The sequence below is a fragment of the Mustela putorius genome, unplaced genomic scaffold (assembly GCF_011764305.1).
Source record: "Mustela putorius furo isolate JIRA1106 unplaced genomic scaffold, ASM1176430v1.1 tig00537227_pilon_pilon_pilon, whole genome shotgun sequence".
NCBI lineage: Eukaryota > Metazoa > Chordata > Mammalia > Carnivora > Mustelidae > Mustela > Mustela putorius.
Window position 1 is genome coordinate 37,764,449 of NW_025422368.1, and position 18,259 is coordinate 37,782,707.

Genomic DNA, 18,259 nt, shown 5'->3' on the forward strand with positions numbered 1-18,259 from the left:
GAGCATGAGGTGAGTACTGCGTGTTCCACTCAGCCTTCAGTGGTATGTAGCTCATTGAGAATTTGGAAGGAAGGCCATGGGACAAGTACTCAGAGATTAATTAGGATCTTTTACTTTTATCACCGTCAAAGACCAAATACCCTGAAAATACATTTATACAATCTTTCACAGTTTCCTAGATCTTTATTCAAGCTACTAAGGTGAAAAATTACATTACATGGATTTGTTGTTGCTGAAACCACTGAAAGAATCAGGCTTTGGGATGTAAGTCATGGTGAGCAGAACATAAGTATTGAGAGAAGGAGCAGAATGTGAGGAAAGAAGCCCTGGTAACTTGAAGAAATGATGGGGATTTCTCTGGTCTTTCACTAAAGCTGTGGGATTTAGATCCCAGATCACATTTGAATAGGAATCCAAGGGACCAAGGGTGAGGGTCAACATCTAGTTCTCATTAAAAATCTGTGCACATTTTAGTACTTAATGTTTCAGTCTATATTTTTTTATATTTACAAACACAATAATTCTCTTTTGAGAATATTTCATCTCAATTTTTCTTAAATAATGAGCAAATGGAAGATTATTTTAGGCTTTGCTAAACTACGTGATTGCTCCTGTTGGGCTTGGGGCAAAAAAAGTAATTGCAATGCAAAATGTGAAGTGCTTTAATATATGTGTATGCAAGATTGTAAAAGAGCATGTAAGGGAAGAAAAGTTCTTCAAGTTCACTGAATACATTCTATGCCCTTTCTGTGTCCAGTATACTTTGTCATCTCATTTAACAGACTTCCAAACAGAATGGGGAATATAGGTGTTTCTACAACACCAATAAAGAATATCCAATGAGGTGAGTTCAATGTAACTTTCCAGAAGTCCAAAAAAATAAAAAAGGAAATTCTAGACCCAAGATTAGAATCAGTTCTTTCTGATTCCAAAAGTGGCTCTTTCCCAAAGTCCATAAAGCATGGACCAACCATCCTAGCATGATTAAATAAAACTTAGGGAATGGTTGCTAGCTTCTGTATATAAACTTCTCAATTTTACAGAAATGAAAGAGGGCTAGCTCTGCACAGAAAGTTGAGGTATACATAGAATTAAGTTGTCATAACTGCATAAATTTGTGTGGCAAATCCAGAGAGAAATGTTGACTCATCATTAAAGTAAATCATTGATATAACCAATGAATGACTTAAAGATATAAATTTTTAAAAACATAATACAGCTTCATACATGAGATCTTCAAGGAATATATAGCTCTATTTCTGTTCATATGTATGCTGTAAAATTCATGAGTAGATTTTAAAGTGATGATGTACCATAATATGTGTGTGGATAGATAAATAGATGATAGATGGATGATAGATAGATGATTGAAATAGATACACTTGACAAAAATGCCAGGCATCATTATTCTAAGTATTTTCCATGTAGTATCTCGTTTGACCATTGCAACATTCCTATAGGTAAGTATAATTTACTCTTAATTTTACAGAAGAACTGAGCAACAGAGCTAAATAGCTTTCTCAAAATCATGTAATAACTGCACTTGAACCTATACAGAACGAATAATGTGTGTGTGTGTGTGTGTGTGTGTAATTACTATTAATGATTTGACTTTTTATAAAAATGAGAAGTGAGATAATTCCAAGAAATAGTAAGGAGTGTTTTAATAAGATGAACATTTTTTTCTGTGAGTTCCACACAATATGGCACACAGGACATTTTTATTATTTGTGGACAAAAATATTCTGCCAATTTTATGATACTCTTATGCAAACATGCTTTTGGATGATTTTCCATTTTTAATGATGTGTTCACTTTTATCTCGATCTGAACTGATAAGACTGATTACTCACCGCTTCTCCTTGGATTAAATGAATGTGTTGATTGTCAGTTGTTTTGCTCCTGTTATACAGAAAGCTTGCTCGGCTTTTTGTGATCCACGTCTGTAAGTCCTTCTAGTTATTTTCTTTGATTTGGATCAATCACCACAGTTGCCATGGTCACCCCAGAGCAGCATGATGGCAGGCATGATAACTGGAAACCCAGGACAAGTAAGTTCTTTTGGGTGAGGGAGAAAAAAACAAGCCAAATACAGGAAAGCCTAATAATGCTGACCTCATAAGGAGGAAAACTACTAAAGTTTATGAGGCAGAGAAAGCACTTCTGTAAAACAATGCAAAATTTAGGAGAAGGTATGGGATTTTGTTTCTGTGAGAGTATAAGCTTGTATGTATGAAGATATTCGGGGTGAATTTTATGGTGTGTGCATTACACCCCAATAAATTTTTAAATGTACTTTTACAGCAAAGAGAACTTATTTACCACAGTTTTACCCAATCCTGTAACCAAGATTGCTTTCTCTGTCTCAACCAGCACAGACCAAGGATGGATAGAAATAGCTAATATCCTGCTGAAGTGAATGAAGATGTTTCTAAATGTTTGTGTTTGGGTCAACTTGACTTTCAGAATCATTAGGTGTCCAGTGTCTTTTGTTGTTTCCCCAGCATCATCTTGATATTATAGGAAATAGACATAGAGAAAATCTGGAAGTGGCTTGAAGATAAAGAGGCTGAAAGGGGCTTTTGAAGAACTGTAAAGATTGAGTCTAGCAGAAATTTCTATACTAGAATATTTTTAATGATAATATCTCTGTTTTACAAGACAGTTTCAATTTTGAGAAATTTTAATTAGAAGACTGTTTCTTTAGTAAATATATGTAATGCCATGGTTATTCACTTAGGAGTGGTTCAAGTGCTAAATTTATTTTGTTTATTTTTATTTAATTTTTTATAAAATATTTTATTGGTTTTTTTTTACCACAATAAAATAAATTCAGTCTTTCTCTCCATCATGGATTTTGAGTACTCATCACATACACTCAGGAGGCCTAGGTGGCTTTTGGGTTGTAGAACATGCAATAATTGTCCAAAGGCCAGATGGAAGAAAGCAAAAGCAAAAAGCAAACAGTTTCCTCAAATGCATTTTGTATTTTGTCTGCTTACACTGCTGCATCTCCCAACTGCAAGCCTGGAGCCTTACCACTCACTCACCATTCATGCACACACACACACGCACACGCACATAGAGTAGCCTTGGATCTCCACAAGGGGTTCTAGCAGTGCTTCCTGTAATTTCTCAAGTCTGTGTGTCTTTCCATCACTTTTGCATTTTCCCTAGTTTTTTTTTTTTTTTTTAATTTATTTGACAGACAGAGACCACAAGTAGGCAGAGAGGCAGGCAGAGAGAGAGAAGGAAGCAGGCTCCCTGCGTGAGCAGAGAGCCCGATGCGGGGCTCAATCCCAGGACCGTGGGATCATGACCTGAGCTGAAGGCAGAGGCTTTAATCCACTGAGCCACCCAGGCACCCTCTCTAGGTTTTGTTTTTTTTTTTTAAGGGTGGAAGCAGATATCTGTGGACTGTTATTTTTTTGTACACTAAAGAACTTGTTCAAGGATGAATTAATAGAATGATTTTTCATATCAGAATTTGTATCCTCATGCCACTGAATAAGTCTCTTTGATATCATTGAAAAATAAAAAAAATTAGGTTTTTAAAAAGTTTAGAGGTGTGGTGTATAAGGGAGTCCTGGATAGAGTGAAGTGTAAGGGGATGGATGTACTAGCAGTAGCCGAAGAAAAAATATCATAAGTGAAGAAAAATATGAGCCTAGAATTTGAAAAAGCATACACAATGCTGAGCAGAAAGGTTAAAAAAATTTTTCATAATTTGATGACTTATACTAAATTTCAAAACATCAAGAATAAAGAGAAAATCTTGAAAGGCCTCACAAAACCACACAAGCCAAATGAACTTCGAGATAGTGAAAATCCTTCTCCGAATGGCAGGTCGCTCATCAGCAACAGCAGCTGCATAAAGAGAATAGAACAAATTCTTCACATTGATAAAGGAGAAAATGCTTAAATTCAGGCTTTTAATTCAGTTTACCAGATGTTGGGGGAAATTTTTCAGATGTAAAAATTTAACGTAATTGCTACTCATAGACCCTCTCAAAATGAATTTCTCAGAAAGTAGAATCAAACAAAAATACAAAATGCAGCGAGTTTTAACTAGATGTGCTCTGGCTTGCTTGTAAAATGAAACCTGCTGTCAACTCCACCGGAACTAAAGCCCTGCAGAACTCTCTTGTTGGGAAATACTGGGTACTCAGGGCTTTGCACTGGTCTTCTGGAGGAGCGCCCACTGCACTGGGACTGAGGCAAGTGTGACTGAAAAGGGCAGTTCCATCAGAATGCAGGGGTGTGGAGCTTGGTGTAAGGAAGTTAGGCAACCAGTGTTGGTACTGCATTGCTTCTTATAGGTGGCTCTGTGCTGGGTTTTGGGGTTTGTTTTTTTTTGTTGTTGTTGTTGTTTTTAATTTTATTTTTTCGTGTTCCAAGATTCATTGTTTACACACCACTGAGTTTATACTAAGGTGTGGGTAGGTAACTGGCAACAGCCAGCTCCTTTGTTCCGGGAGATGCATTCTCATGAATGTTGCCTCTCAGGGATGAGTTCCAAGAAGTGTGAATAATCTTCCCTTTGTGTGCCCCTGGAATTCTTGAGATCATAGTTTCCATGCTGTCTGCCCCCAGATTGTTTGCCTGCCTCCTCTTCAGGAGCAGCACAGTACCCTGGGCTGTATTCCAGCCAAGCCAGCGGACCTTTAAAACTCCAGGCTTTAAGCTCCGCTCATTGCAAGAATTCGTAAAATTCAGCCTCTCTGATTTTGCAAGCCAGTGTCTTTGGGGAAATGTTCTTATGCAATCCCCTGTGTGCTCCTCTCTCTCTTGTCCTTCTCTACAACCACATCTCTCTCCCCTTCATGGCACCCATGATCTATTTCTCCTCTAAAACACATATCTGACCTTCTTCGATGTGACATCCTCTGTCCTTTTAGTTACGGAGTTTTGTCATGAGCACGGCATGCAGGTGCACACATGAGTTGTGTCTTTCCACAATGTCGACTTTATTCAATCATAAAGCAAAGCTAATCACAATTATAAAGCAGGTTCAGGATTTCAAATTCAATGACATTTCACTGTGTGATTAAACTTGCCTCCTTATACAGCACACAGAGCAGAACATAGGATAAACCAGACAAAAAACAATATAATGAAAGGGTATAGGAAGTTAATAAACTGAACACAATGTCCGTCTATGGGTGCACAGGTTGAGATGAGACTTATCTGGTTTGAGTCAACTCTTGGCACTTACTGCTTTTTATGTTCAAGCAGGGAAGAATCTCACTTCGTTGAGATCAGTCAGGTGGAGCCTTCAGCAGCTGAAGTTGCCTTTTTAAGTGGTCACATGGAGAAGTCATGTCTGCTGAGTCTGACAGTGTGCTGCAAAAATTCTCTCCTTTTTAAGCGGATTTAATTGGTCTTAGGCCTCCGCAGACCTGTTTCTTATCAATTCTGGACTGTCTATTGATGCTGGTCCCAGTGATATCTCATAGATGTTGCACCTTTTTTTTTTTTCTTAAGGTTTTATTTATTTATTTGACAGAGATCACAAGTAGGCAGAGAGGCAGGCAGAGAGAGGGTGGAAGCAGACTTCTTGCTGAGTAGAGAGCCCGATGCAGGGCTCGATCCCAGGACCCTGGGATCATGGCCTGAGCCGAAGGCAGAGGCTTTAACCCACTGAGCCACCCAGGCGCCCCTCATAGATGCTGTACCTTTAAGTACTTGTGTCACAGGTTGTCATAGGTCATCATCTGCTTAACATGAGAGACTTCATTTTGCTCTCTACAAGTTTGTTCTGTCAGTCTTCAGGTAGACTTATAGGGTATTTAAGATAATTTGATAGTTCTTTGATTGTGTTCATGGGATGAGAGGACACTTGGGTCTTTCTACTCTGCCATCTTTCTGCCTCCCCAAGTCCTTTCTTCTGACATTTAAATGTGTGGATGGAAAACATTCCTTCTGCATCTGCCAATAATTTGTCAAACAAAAAGATCTTAATCACTGCTAAAATTATTAATTTTTAAAGATTTTATTATTTATTTGACAGACAGAGATCACAAGTGGAGAGGCAAGCGGGGAAGGGGGTGCAGAGGGGAGGGAAGGAGGCAGGCTCCCTGCTGAGCAGAGAGCCAGACACCAGGCTTGATCCCAGGACCTTAAGATCATGAGCTGAGCCAAAAGCAGAGGCTTAAGCCACTGAGCCACCCAGGCAGCCCTAAAATTATTACTGTTTTTCTTTTTCTTCACCTCATAACATTTCCATGAGTGCCAAATCCCCTCTCTAATTCATTCTGCTTACCACAAATTACTGCTTTTATCTTGGCATTTCTTGTTTAAATGCATTAAATTTCCCGCTATTGCTTAAGAATAAAGAAAATGATTTATCTTACATGTTTCTTCTGTCAAATGACCTTATGACTTTACTTTCTCCCCATCTTTGATTTTGTTGATTTGTGTATCTTTCATAGCCATTTGTCTGATCATAACCCTTTTGTTGAATGTTATACTTTCTTGACTACAATCCACCATTCACACTATTTCTACCTTTGAGATAACCTTGCCTTTCCTCCCTCCTTTCAACCAGTCTAAGTGATCTTTTCCACCATTCCTCCTCTGAACAGCTACAGTGGTCATTGGTACTTTCCATCTTTGCATTTTATAAGGCCATTGTATCCTTTATTACTTTATGATATAGATGCTTTTTTTAAAACTCTTTTTTTTTTTTTAAGATTTTATTTATTTTACAGAGAGAGAGAGATCACAAGTAGGCAGAGAGGCAGACAGAGAGAGAGGGGGAAGCAGGCTCCTCGATGAGCAGAGAGCCCGATGCAGGCCTTGATCCCAGGACCCTGAGATCATGACCTGAGCCAAAGGCAGAGGCTTAACCCACTGAGCCATCCAGGCACCCAATATAGATGCTTTTAATGAGATATTTAAAATTGATTATTATGAAGGAGAATAAATGAAAATATTCAGGCAGGGTTTCTCTGCAAATTTTACAGTAGATATTTATTTATTTTTCAGTTTGCAAGTTGGAAAAATGCTGGATGTTATACCTTTGTATGTGCATCATACTTCTCATAGTGGTCATTCTTGTGATAGCAGGTGAGTGGCTGAGCTCATAAACTTTCTATGATTCTTTGTGCCCATTAGGGTCAATCCTTCAAAACTAATCCTAGATCTCTCAATTCTGAAGTAACAAAAAGCTCTTATAGAGACAAATTCTCAGGTTCCTACTAGTTTGGCAGGTTTTACCATACTCCTTGTCTCTCTCAAAAATACTCTTTTTTAAAAGATTTTATTTATTTGTTTGACAGAGGGAGAGAGAGAGAAAGAGAGAGAGAAAGAGAGAGAGAACACAAGTAGAGGGCGTGGCAGAGAGAGAGGATGAGGACCCCAGGATCATGACCTGAGCTGAAGGCAGAGGCTTTACTGACTAAGCCACCCAGGCACCCCTCTCAAAAATGCTCTTGGGTCTTCTCTTGATACCAGCCATTCTGACTGGGATGAGGTGATATTTCATTATGGTTTTGATTTGAGTTTCCCTAATGATTAGCGATGTTGAGCATTCTTTTATTGTCTGTTAGCCATCTGCATGTCTTCTTTGGAAAAATATCTATTCAGGTCCTCTCTTCATTTTTTAATTGGATTATTTGGGGTTTTGTGTTATGAGTTATTTGTATATTTTGGATATTAACTCCTTATTGGATATATCATTTGTAAATGAATACATAAAGAAGACATGATATATAAACATAATGGAATATTATTCAGACATTAAAAGAATGAAATCTTGCCATTGTGACAACATGGATAGAGCTAAGGGTATTGTGTGAGGTGAAGCAAGACAAAGAAATATGCCATATTACTTCAATTATATGTAGAATCTAACAAGTAAAATAAAATAAACAAAAAACAGACTCAGACTCAAAAATACAGAGAACAAACTGGTGGTTTCCAGAGGGAGGGGGTTTAGGGAATGAGCAAAATAGGTGAAAGGCATTAAGAGGTACAAATTTCTAGTTATAAAATAGATAAGTTACAGAGATTAAAAATTCAGCATCAGGAATATAGTCAAGAATATAATAACTTTGTAAGGTGACATATGGTAACTATATTTATCACGGTGAGCATTTTGTAATATATAAAATTGACAAATCACTATGTTGCATACCTGAAATTAATATATTTATGCTTCAATTTAAAAAGAAAATTAAAAACTAGCACTGGTGGCTTAGTCAGTAGAGCAAGCAACTTGATCTCTGAGTCATGAGTTTGAACCTCACATTGGGTGTAGAGATCGCTTAACAAAAAACAAAAACTAAATATCCTAAATCTCACATTACAGTTATGTTCCCAAATTTATAGACGTTCTTAATCTTTAAGTATAGTAATAATAAATTCTAAAGTGACCACCAGATAACAACAGCATTAGTTATGTTTTTTAATGGAGCATACTTTGCAACAGTTGAAGAACCAATGCTAATTATACTATATTTATTATATTTAATTCTCACAAAAACAAGAACAACTATAATTATGAAATCCATTTACAGGCAAAGAAATAGAAGCCAGAGTGAGTAAGTTACCTCTCACAAATAACAAATTCCAGAGCCAGAATTGAGACTCTTCTTGTTTGGCTGGATCTAATTCCTCGTATTTTAACCACCTTGCAATAAAGCCTATATAGCTGCAGTATCTCTTTGCTCTTATTTCTCTTGGATTAAGATTAAGTTATATTACTAATAGTTGTTCCATGATATATGTATTATTTTAAAAGAAAAAAAATGAAATAAAGGCACAAGTGATTTGTGGTGATTTTGTCTATTGGAGTAGATATGTAAAAATGAAGATACTAATTTTCTTCTGGACATTAATGGCTCATTTTGTGAAAATAATTCAAAGATGGGTTTTTAAATTCCTGATCCATGTAATAGTCTCAGAATTTTATTTTCCATATGCATGTTTCACTTAATATAACACTTAAGTTGGCACTTACATTAAAATAACATTTAGCACTCTTGATTTTTATTTTCTTTGTCATTCACAGAGTACCAGTACTGTTCTTGCATATAGCTTTTTCTGTCATTATAGCATCCTTGGAGCTCAATGTTATTGATATTTAAATATCTAGTAGTTAAATAATTATATTATTAGTATTATTATTATTTTAGTGACCTCTATACCCCACGTGGGGTGGGAACTCATGACTCAGAGATCAAGAGTCCCAAGCACTTTTGAACTGAGCCAGCAGGTGCCCCAGAGTTTAAATATTTATAAAGAAGTGTTTCTATAAGAAACCTTTAGATTCATTCATTAATTAATTTAAAAAATTGAAACACAATATATTTCATTACCTAGGTATGGTAGCCTGGATCTGCTTTCAAATATTTATATATATTTAAGTATATATAAATATATATATATATATATATATATATATATTAAATTAAATAAATAAAACGTTATGTATATTACATCATGGCAAATGAGGAGAAAGGCTTTGGAGTTGACCTGACAGTTGAACATTTACTTGGTTCTTTGCTAGTTACATTACCTTGTTCAAACACTTGGAGGGTAAGGACTTTATCTTATTCTGATTACTCAACACCTAATAAAACCTTGAAAAAGAAAATTTTCAAAACACTCTATGCAGAAATCAGTTCCTCATGATTCCAGCTTCTTTGGCACTGAATATTGGTGAAGTAGAACAAATGTTTTACTAACTCATATTACAATGATTTGTTGTCATGTACAGTGAGTTTTACTTCCCTATCTTGGATGACCTTTCTTGTCTATAAGCATTTTATTTCTCAAGGTAAAGGTGAGCTTTCTTACCCTAGTCTGTGAGGCCTAATTTGTATTTATGTCTCTAGGACTTTTGTCAGTTGTTAAATTTTATACATTGTTTTTGGGAGGATGTCAGTATAGACTATGAGAGGCCAGTAGTTCCATTCTTCAAAGTAGAAGCCAGGGAAATTGGATAAACTATGGACTGCCCAACCATTAAGTGGTTTTCCTTACAGACAGCTGAACTGAATTTGTCCATCATCCTATGAGTGAAGTTAATTTTACAGACTGCAAACCACAGGAGTAAAAATAAACCTGATTCATCAGAATGAAAGAAATACTCTTTTTTTTTTTTAATTTTTTTTAATTTTTATTTTTTTTAATTTTTTATAAACATATATTTTTATCCCCAGGGGTACAGGTCTGTGAATCACCAGGTTTACACACTTCACAGCACTCACCAAATCACATACCCTCCCCAATGTCCATAATCCCACCCCCTTCTCCCAAACCCCCTCCCCCCGGCAACCCTCAGTTTGTTTTGTGAGATTAAGAGTCACTTATGGTTTGTCTCCCTCCCAATCCCATCTTGTTTCATTTATTCTTCTTCTACCCACTTAAGCCTCCGTGTTGCATCACCACTTCCTCATATCAGGGAGATCATATGATAGTTGTCTTTCTCTGTTTGACTTATTTCGCTAAGCATGATACGCTCTAGTTCCATCCATGTTGTTGCAAATGGCAAGATTTCATTTCTTTTGATGGCTGCATAGTATTCCATTGTGTATATATACCACATCTTCTTGATCCATTCATCTGTTGATGGACATCTAGGTTCTTTCCATAGTTTGGCTATACTCTTTAACTTACTTTTTAATCTGATAATTTCTTTCTTTTTTCAATATTTCCAGTATTTTTCAAATGTCCCAAAACTGTGGAGTGTTCAGGTGAATGGATTGGAGTAAGAAGGAAGTGTTTCTATTTTTCCAGTGATACCAAAAATTGGACAGCCAGTGAACAATTTTGCCTTTCACAGGGATCAGAACTTGCTCATATTGATACACAAGAGGATATGGTAAGAAAAGGGGAAAGTTCTTAACCATTTCAGAGCTTAAGTTTGTACAAAGAGAATAAAAATGGTAAAAGTGAATATGAAAATATATGTCAGACAGTGTTCTAAGTGTAACTATAAAACTCATGTAAACTAACCAGTGCCTATGAAGTACATATGAAAATACCTGAATTTTATAGCTGAAGACAGTTAGGCACAGAGATATAATGTAACATAGCCATTGTCTCACAGCCAGAACTTGTTGAACTGGGATTTGAACTTAGTCAAATTAGCTGGTGATGTTATGTCATTAATAATAATGCATGCTGTTTATATAGCTAACTGACTTTATTTGATGTTCTTAAATTATTAAATGGGTAGTTTTTAATACCTTTAAATTTTTATTCTGCCAAGAATGGCCTGGAAAAATTAAAACCAAAAAATAGATATGGCTCTTAGAATTTAGGCTGAGGATCTGAGGGAAATAGCAGTTTGAAGAACATAAGACCATGGACAGAAGTGAAAAAACACGAAGAAGAGGGACTTGGGCTCTAGGAACACTGGATGAGAGAATATGTTTCTTTATAAAGAGAGCTGACTAAACTCTATATAGCAAGGAGCCAAGAGAAGAGAAATGAAATCTATCATTCAATATATTTTTATTGCAATAAATCATAATCATCCAGAAGTTAGTTTGTTTTCTGATTATATGAGAAAACCTAAAGAAGCAATAACATTCTTATTTTGGTATCTCCTCAAAGGACAGTTAGGTGATCCTTGAACAATACAGGCTTGAACTGTACAGGTCCACTTAAATGCAGATTATTTTCAGCAAACAGTACAGCACTGTAAGTGTATTTTCTCTTCCTTGTGATTTTCTGAACAACATTTTGTTTTTTCTAGTTTACTACTTTATTGTAAGAAAGCAGTATATAATATATATAGCATACAAAATATGGGTTAATTGCTTATCTTAGCAATAATGCTTTGTGTCAATAGTAAGCTATTAGTAGTTGAATTGGGGGGGAATCAAGAGTTATGCTTAGGTTTTCAACTGCATGGCAGCATTGTTCAAGGATCAAATGTAGTTTATGACTGAATTTTCCTATTTTTAGCAGTCGTTATACTTTCTATTAAACACTTTCCCCCTGAAATACCTCCTCTGTGACTTTTGAGAGAGGACCTGTTCACAAAACAAAATGGAAACATTAGTTCTCTGTCACTCTTACAAACGTTCTGTATCAGTTCCTAGAGAAAATGCTCAGCTCCTGATTTTGTCATCCAAACACACACAAACATCTTATCAGTTTATAGTCTCCGTCATTCACTCTGTGACTAAAACATACTGTTGGCCCAGTTTGGAGGAAATTAATTCAAATACGTTTTCCTCATCAGTTTCTCATTTGAGAGATAGAAATTACCCCTAAAGATAATTTGAGACAGTGCAGTTCAGAAAATTGCAATGACTTGATGAAAGTCACTCTATTGCTTACAGATTTTTAAGAAGTGAAAGAGCAAAGTGAAAATCTTTCTGATAAACTAACCTGATATCCCTACCTGTTGCTGAAGAAGCATTAGGTCATGCAGATTAGGATGTAAATCATAAGGATAGGAAGGTTGGGATGAGAAGTGTGTTCAGCAATGTGATCTAAAATATTATGTAATGGATAATACCTTGATTTTTGTGAAAGGAGTTTTTGAGGAGACATGCAGGAACTTTTATGCACTGGATTGGATTGAACAGAAAACAAGGAGAATCTTGGAAATGGACAAATGGTACCATATTCAACCCTTGGTGAGTTTCAATTTTAGTAGGAAAGGTTTTATTCTGGTATGCAAACATTTTAAATAATTTTAAGTGCATTATTATAAAGAAATTTTTCTATTATCTATGTGCAATTACCTTTCTTAGTCTTCACCCTGAGACATGTGCCCTTTCACATCGAAACATACCTTAGAGCAACCTATCTTCCTTCTACTTTAAGTGATACACAGTGAAATTTTTCTTCTGTTTTATTTTTGTTTCTTATTTCATTTTTTTAAATTTATTTTTTATTTATTTTCAGCATAACAGTATTCATTATTTTTTGCACCACACCAAGTGCTCCATGCAATCCGTGCCCTCTATAGTACCCACCACCTGGTACCCCGACCTCCCACTCCCCACCCCTTCAAAACCCTCAGATCATTTTTTCAGAGTCCATAGTCTCGCATGGTTCACCTCCCCTTCCAATTTCCCCCAACTCCCTTCTCCTCTCTATCTCATTTTATTTTTATTGCCAAAGTCTTGCTAATAAACACTTCTTTCGCTAATTCAAATTCAAATTTTTTTTTCAAATTTCAAGCCAAACCACATGTATTACTTGCATTTTCTTTTTTTAGAGAAAGTGCAAGTATCTTATTTATTCGTTTATTTGACAGAGAAAAAGTAAAAGCAAGGGAAGTAGCAGAGGGAGAGGGAGAAGCAGGCTCCCCATGGAGCAGAGAGCGAAATGTAGGGCTTGATCCCAGGACCCTGGGATCATGACCTGAGATGAAAGCAGATGTTTAAGCAACTGAGCTACCCAGTTGCCCCTACACGCACCTTTATTAAACGAGTTTATTTATACAGGATCTCTTCTTTTTTTATTGTGTTATGCTAGGCACCATACATTATATCATTAGGATTTTTTTACTTAATTAATTTATTTTCAGCATAACAGTATTCAGTATTTTTTCACCACACCCAGTGCTCCATGCAATCCGTGCCTTCTATAATACCCACCACCTGGTACCCCAACCTCCCACACCCCCGCCACTTCAAACCCCTCAGATTGTTTTTCAGGGTCCATAGTCTCTCATGATTTACCTCCCCTTTCAATTTACCCCAACTCCCTTCTCCTCTCTAACTCCCCATGTCCTCCATGCTATTTGTTATGCTCCACAAATAAGTGTATCATTAGTTTTTGATGTAGTTAGTGTTCCATGATTCATTGTATGCCTATAACACCCAGTGCTCCATGCAATCCATGCCACAAGATCTCTGTTTTAAAAAGTGACCACATTGTTGTCTTTAACTTTCCATAAGTCCATTGTAAACCATATTATTTATTTATTTAACTGTTACTGAGTAATGTTGTTTTCTCACTTGCATACTATTATAACTGAAAATAAACCTGTGTGACTTTTCTTTTCTATCCACATACTCCTGCCTTAATATTTCATCAACTGCTAGATAAACAGTGGGAACCAATTAAAAAATATTAAAATATGTGAGATAAGATAAATTACACTTACTATGAAAAAAGGAAAAACTCCATAAACAGCAAATCCATAAAATTAATATAGCGATTAGTCTCTTCGATTTCTATCTCAGTACATTTTTCAAATGCATCAAATGAATATAAATCTTATTTCTTACTTCCAGAAAGGAGCATTGGCTGAAAATATGCCAGAAAACTGCTTTAAAGAAACTCCAGAGCTCTTTCAATTTAGCAAACACAGTCTCTCCTGATAGATGGATGAAAATAGATATAGATAGATAAATAAATATAGACATTGACTTATATCCATATTCATGGTTTATCCATGTCCATCTATACCTATAGCTGACTTTCTATTTATTGTTCTAAATAATGTTACAGTTTATACTAAGAATTATAATTAAATACCTACATTTAGTCTTCCATTTCTTTGATGTACCAGATGTTTTTTTGTGTAGCATATGGTGATGAGTGACCATGGAGCTCAATGTTTTGTGTAAAATGTTTCAGAGTACTTGAATCTCAATTTTATTCTTGAGTACAGCTGTAAGTGGTTCTCAAACTAATTTTAATGGTTCTTTTCAGGTTTGAAATTAGTGGGAATGGATCCTTTGCTTTTCTGAATGCTGATGGAGTCCATAGTTCTAGGGGATTTATTGATATTAAGTGGATTTGCAGCAAACCTCAATTTTAATTGAGCAAAAAAACTGGAAAATGACTATCACACTTCAGAGATAAAGAAAAGGCCTAGGTAGGTAATAGTTCTCACTAGTTATGCTGTTGAATACTGAATTTTGCAGATTTTAAACAAAGGAATTAAAAACTGTTGAATGAAAGAACCTCATCAAATCAAGACACACAACTGCCCATTATAAGCACAAATCAGGAAACTTCTACTAAAGAGAAGCAAATAAAGTAATGACAAATAATTAGATGACCTGCAACTGCAATAATGATTTTAAGCAAATTTAAAGAGATCTATGTTGATAGACCAGCCAACATTTACTTAGCTTAAGAGTTAGAGAAATATATGTGTTCCAAATGTGTAAATATTATAAAATACTAACAATAATAACTTTGGCGAAAAGAAATGCTACAAGAGAATAACCTATGAAAAGACATTCACTTCAATGACATAAAAATAAGGAAAAACCCACCCATAAGGATCCTAACTCTATCAGTAAAAATCACTGATAAATGATCAGAATTATATATTAAATTATAAAGCTCACTCAAAGCAATCTACAGATTCAATGCAATCTTCATCAAAATACCAATGGCATATTTCACAGAATTAGAACCAAGAATCTTAAAATTTGTATGGGATCACAAAAGACTCCAAAGCAATCTTGAGGAAGAAGAAAAAAAAAAAAAAGCTGGAGGCATCCCACTCCCTGATTTCAAACTATGCTACCGAGCTGTAGTAATCAAAATAGTATGGTACTGGCACAAAAACAGATTCATGGATCAATGAAATAGAATAGACACCCCAGAAATAAAACCCACACTTATATGTCAATTAACCTCTGACAAAGGAGGTACAAATATAAAATGGGGAAAAGACAGTCATTTCAATAAATAGTGTTGAAAAAACTGGACACTAAATGCCAAGGAATGAAACTGACCACTATCTTACACCATAAACAAAAATAAATTCAAATTGACTGAAAGGCTTTACTATAAGACCTGAAACCATAAAACTCTTAGAAGAAAACAGAGATGGTAAGCCATTTGAAATCAGAATTTTTTTTTTTTTTTTGGACCAGTGTCCTCAGACAAAGCAACAAGAGCTAAAATAAACAAATGAGATTACTCAAACTTAGAGATCTTTTGCACAGTGAAGAAAAACATTAACAAAATGAGAAGATATCTTGAAATTAAAAAAAAAATCTATACTTTTATTGCCATTCTGGTCAAAATTACACCAGTATTTTTCTCTTTTATTTAATTTATTTTTTATTTTCAGTATTCATTATTTTTGCACCACACCCAGTGCTCCATGCTATCCGTGCCCTCTATAATACCCACCACCTGGTACCCCGACCTCCCATCCCCTGCCCTTTCAAAACCCTCAGATTGTTTTTCAGAGTCTCTCATGGTTCACCTCCCCTTCCAATTTACCCCAACTCCCTTCTCCTCTCTATCTCCCCATTTCCTCAATGCTATTTGTTATACTCCAAAAATAAGTGAAACCATATGATAATTGACTCTCTCTGCTTGACTTATTTCACTCAGCATAATCTCTTCCAGTACTGTCCATGTTGCTACAAAAGTTGGGCATTCATCCTTTCTGATGGAGGCATACTACTCCATAGTGTATATGGACCACATCTTCCTTATCCAATCATCCGTTGAAGGGCATCTTGGTTCTTTCCACAGTTCGGTGACCGTGGCCATTGCTGCTATAAACATTGGGGTACAGATGGCCCTTCTTTTCACGACATCTGTATCTTTGGGGTAAATACCCAGGAGTGCAATGGCAGGGTCATAGGGAAGTTCTATTTTTAATTTCTTGAGGAATCTCCACATTGTTCTCCAAAGAGGCTGCGCCAACTTGCATTCCCACCAACAGTGTAAGAGGGTTCCCCTTTCTCCACATCCCCTCCACCACATGTTGTTTCCTGTCTTGCTAAATTTGGCCATTCTAACTGGTGTAAGGTGATATCTCAATGTAGTTTTAATTTGAATCTCCCTGATGGCTAGTGATGATGAACATTTTTTTCATGTGTCTGATAACCATTTGTATGTCTTCATTGGAGAAGTGTCTGTCCATATCTTCTGCCCATTTTTTGATATGATTGTCTGTTTTGTGTGTGTTGAGTTTGGAAAAAAGACAGTCTCTTCAATAAATGGTGCTGGGAAAACTGGGCAGCTATATGTAGAAGAATGAAACTCGACCATTCTTTTACACCGTACACAAAGATAAACTCAAAATGGATAAAAGACCTCAATGTGAGACAGGAATCCATCAGAATCCTAGAGGAGAACATAGGCAGTAATCTCTTCGATATCAGCCACAGCAACTTCTTTCAAGATATGTCTCCAAAGGCAAAGGGAACAAAAGCGAAAATGAACTTTTGGGACTTCATCAAAATCAAAAGCTTCTGCACAGCAAAGGAAACAGTCAAGAAAACAAAGAGGCAACCCACGGAATGGGAGAAGATATTTGCAAATGATAGTACAGAGAAAAGGTTGATATCCAGGATCTATAATGAACTCCTCAAAAACCAGTATTTTTCAAAGAGCTGGAGCAAATAATCCTAAAATTCATATGGAATCAGAAGAGATCCCGAATTGCTAAGGAATTTTGAAAAAGAAAAACAAAACTGGGGGCATCATGTTATCTGATTTCAAGCTTTACTACAAAGCTGTGATCACCAAGACAGCACGGTACTCACATAAAAACAGACACATAGACCAGTGGAACAGAGTAGAGAGCCCAGATATGGACCCTCAACTCTATGGTCAAATAATAATTAATTTCATGTATTTAAAGCACATTTGTATTTCAAAATAAATGTAACAGTTTGTGTCCACTATATACGTAAGGTCATTATTTAACTCCTCCAAGTTGACCATAGTAAATTATAAACCATCAGGAATTTATACCCTAATAACTGTGAATCAAAGAAAAAAATAAAACAAAAATATGACATAACTATGATATACACCTGAAATAAATGGGATACATGTCAATTATACTTCAATTTAAAATATTACAAAGCTTAGACAGTTGAATATAAACTATAATAATAATATCAAAGGCGATCAAACAATAGATTATTGGGGAAAAAAAAATCTATTTCCCAAGTAAGGACAAGAAAATAGGATAGGCTTATCACATATATCTGGGTGCGGTTATAAAATTCAAATTCTGCAGGGCATTCAAAAAACACCAAAATCACCTATATTAGATTAGTTGAGTTTAAATTCTTGCCTAGGTAACTACGAATTATTATTAGTAACTAGGTAACTATAAATTACTCATAATCTATGAATGTAGGAGAGAATGTGAGTGTAGGTGGATGAGAAAAAGTAGGGTGGAGAAGCTTGGAGGAAAAGAGTATCTATATTACAAACACATGGGGACATGTCCTTGCATATTTTTAACTGAGGCTTACTTCCTTAATTAGATACAGTTGAAACTTTCTGATAAATAAAAAGAGACTCTTGCAAGCTGACTAGTTGATGTTCACCCTGGTATTATATGGGA

At 35.7% G+C, this 18,259-nt stretch overlaps 1 protein-coding gene across 1 annotated transcript; it reads left to right on the forward strand.

The window, feature by feature from the left end:
* Positions 1 to 1,354: 1,354 nt before the first annotated feature.
* CLEC2A (C-type lectin domain family 2 member A) lies at positions 1,355 to 15,338 on the forward strand. Its single transcript, XM_004779720.3, has 5 exons — positions 1,355 to 2,051; positions 6,988 to 7,068; positions 10,665 to 10,828; positions 12,496 to 12,599; positions 14,632 to 15,338. The coding sequence occupies exons 1-5, from the start codon at positions 1,997 to 1,999 to the stop codon at positions 14,738 to 14,740; spliced, it is 513 nt and encodes a 170-aa protein (XP_004779777.1). The 5' UTR covers positions 1,355 to 1,996; the 3' UTR covers positions 14,741 to 15,338.
* The last annotated feature ends 2,921 nt before the right edge of the window (positions 15,339 to 18,259 follow it).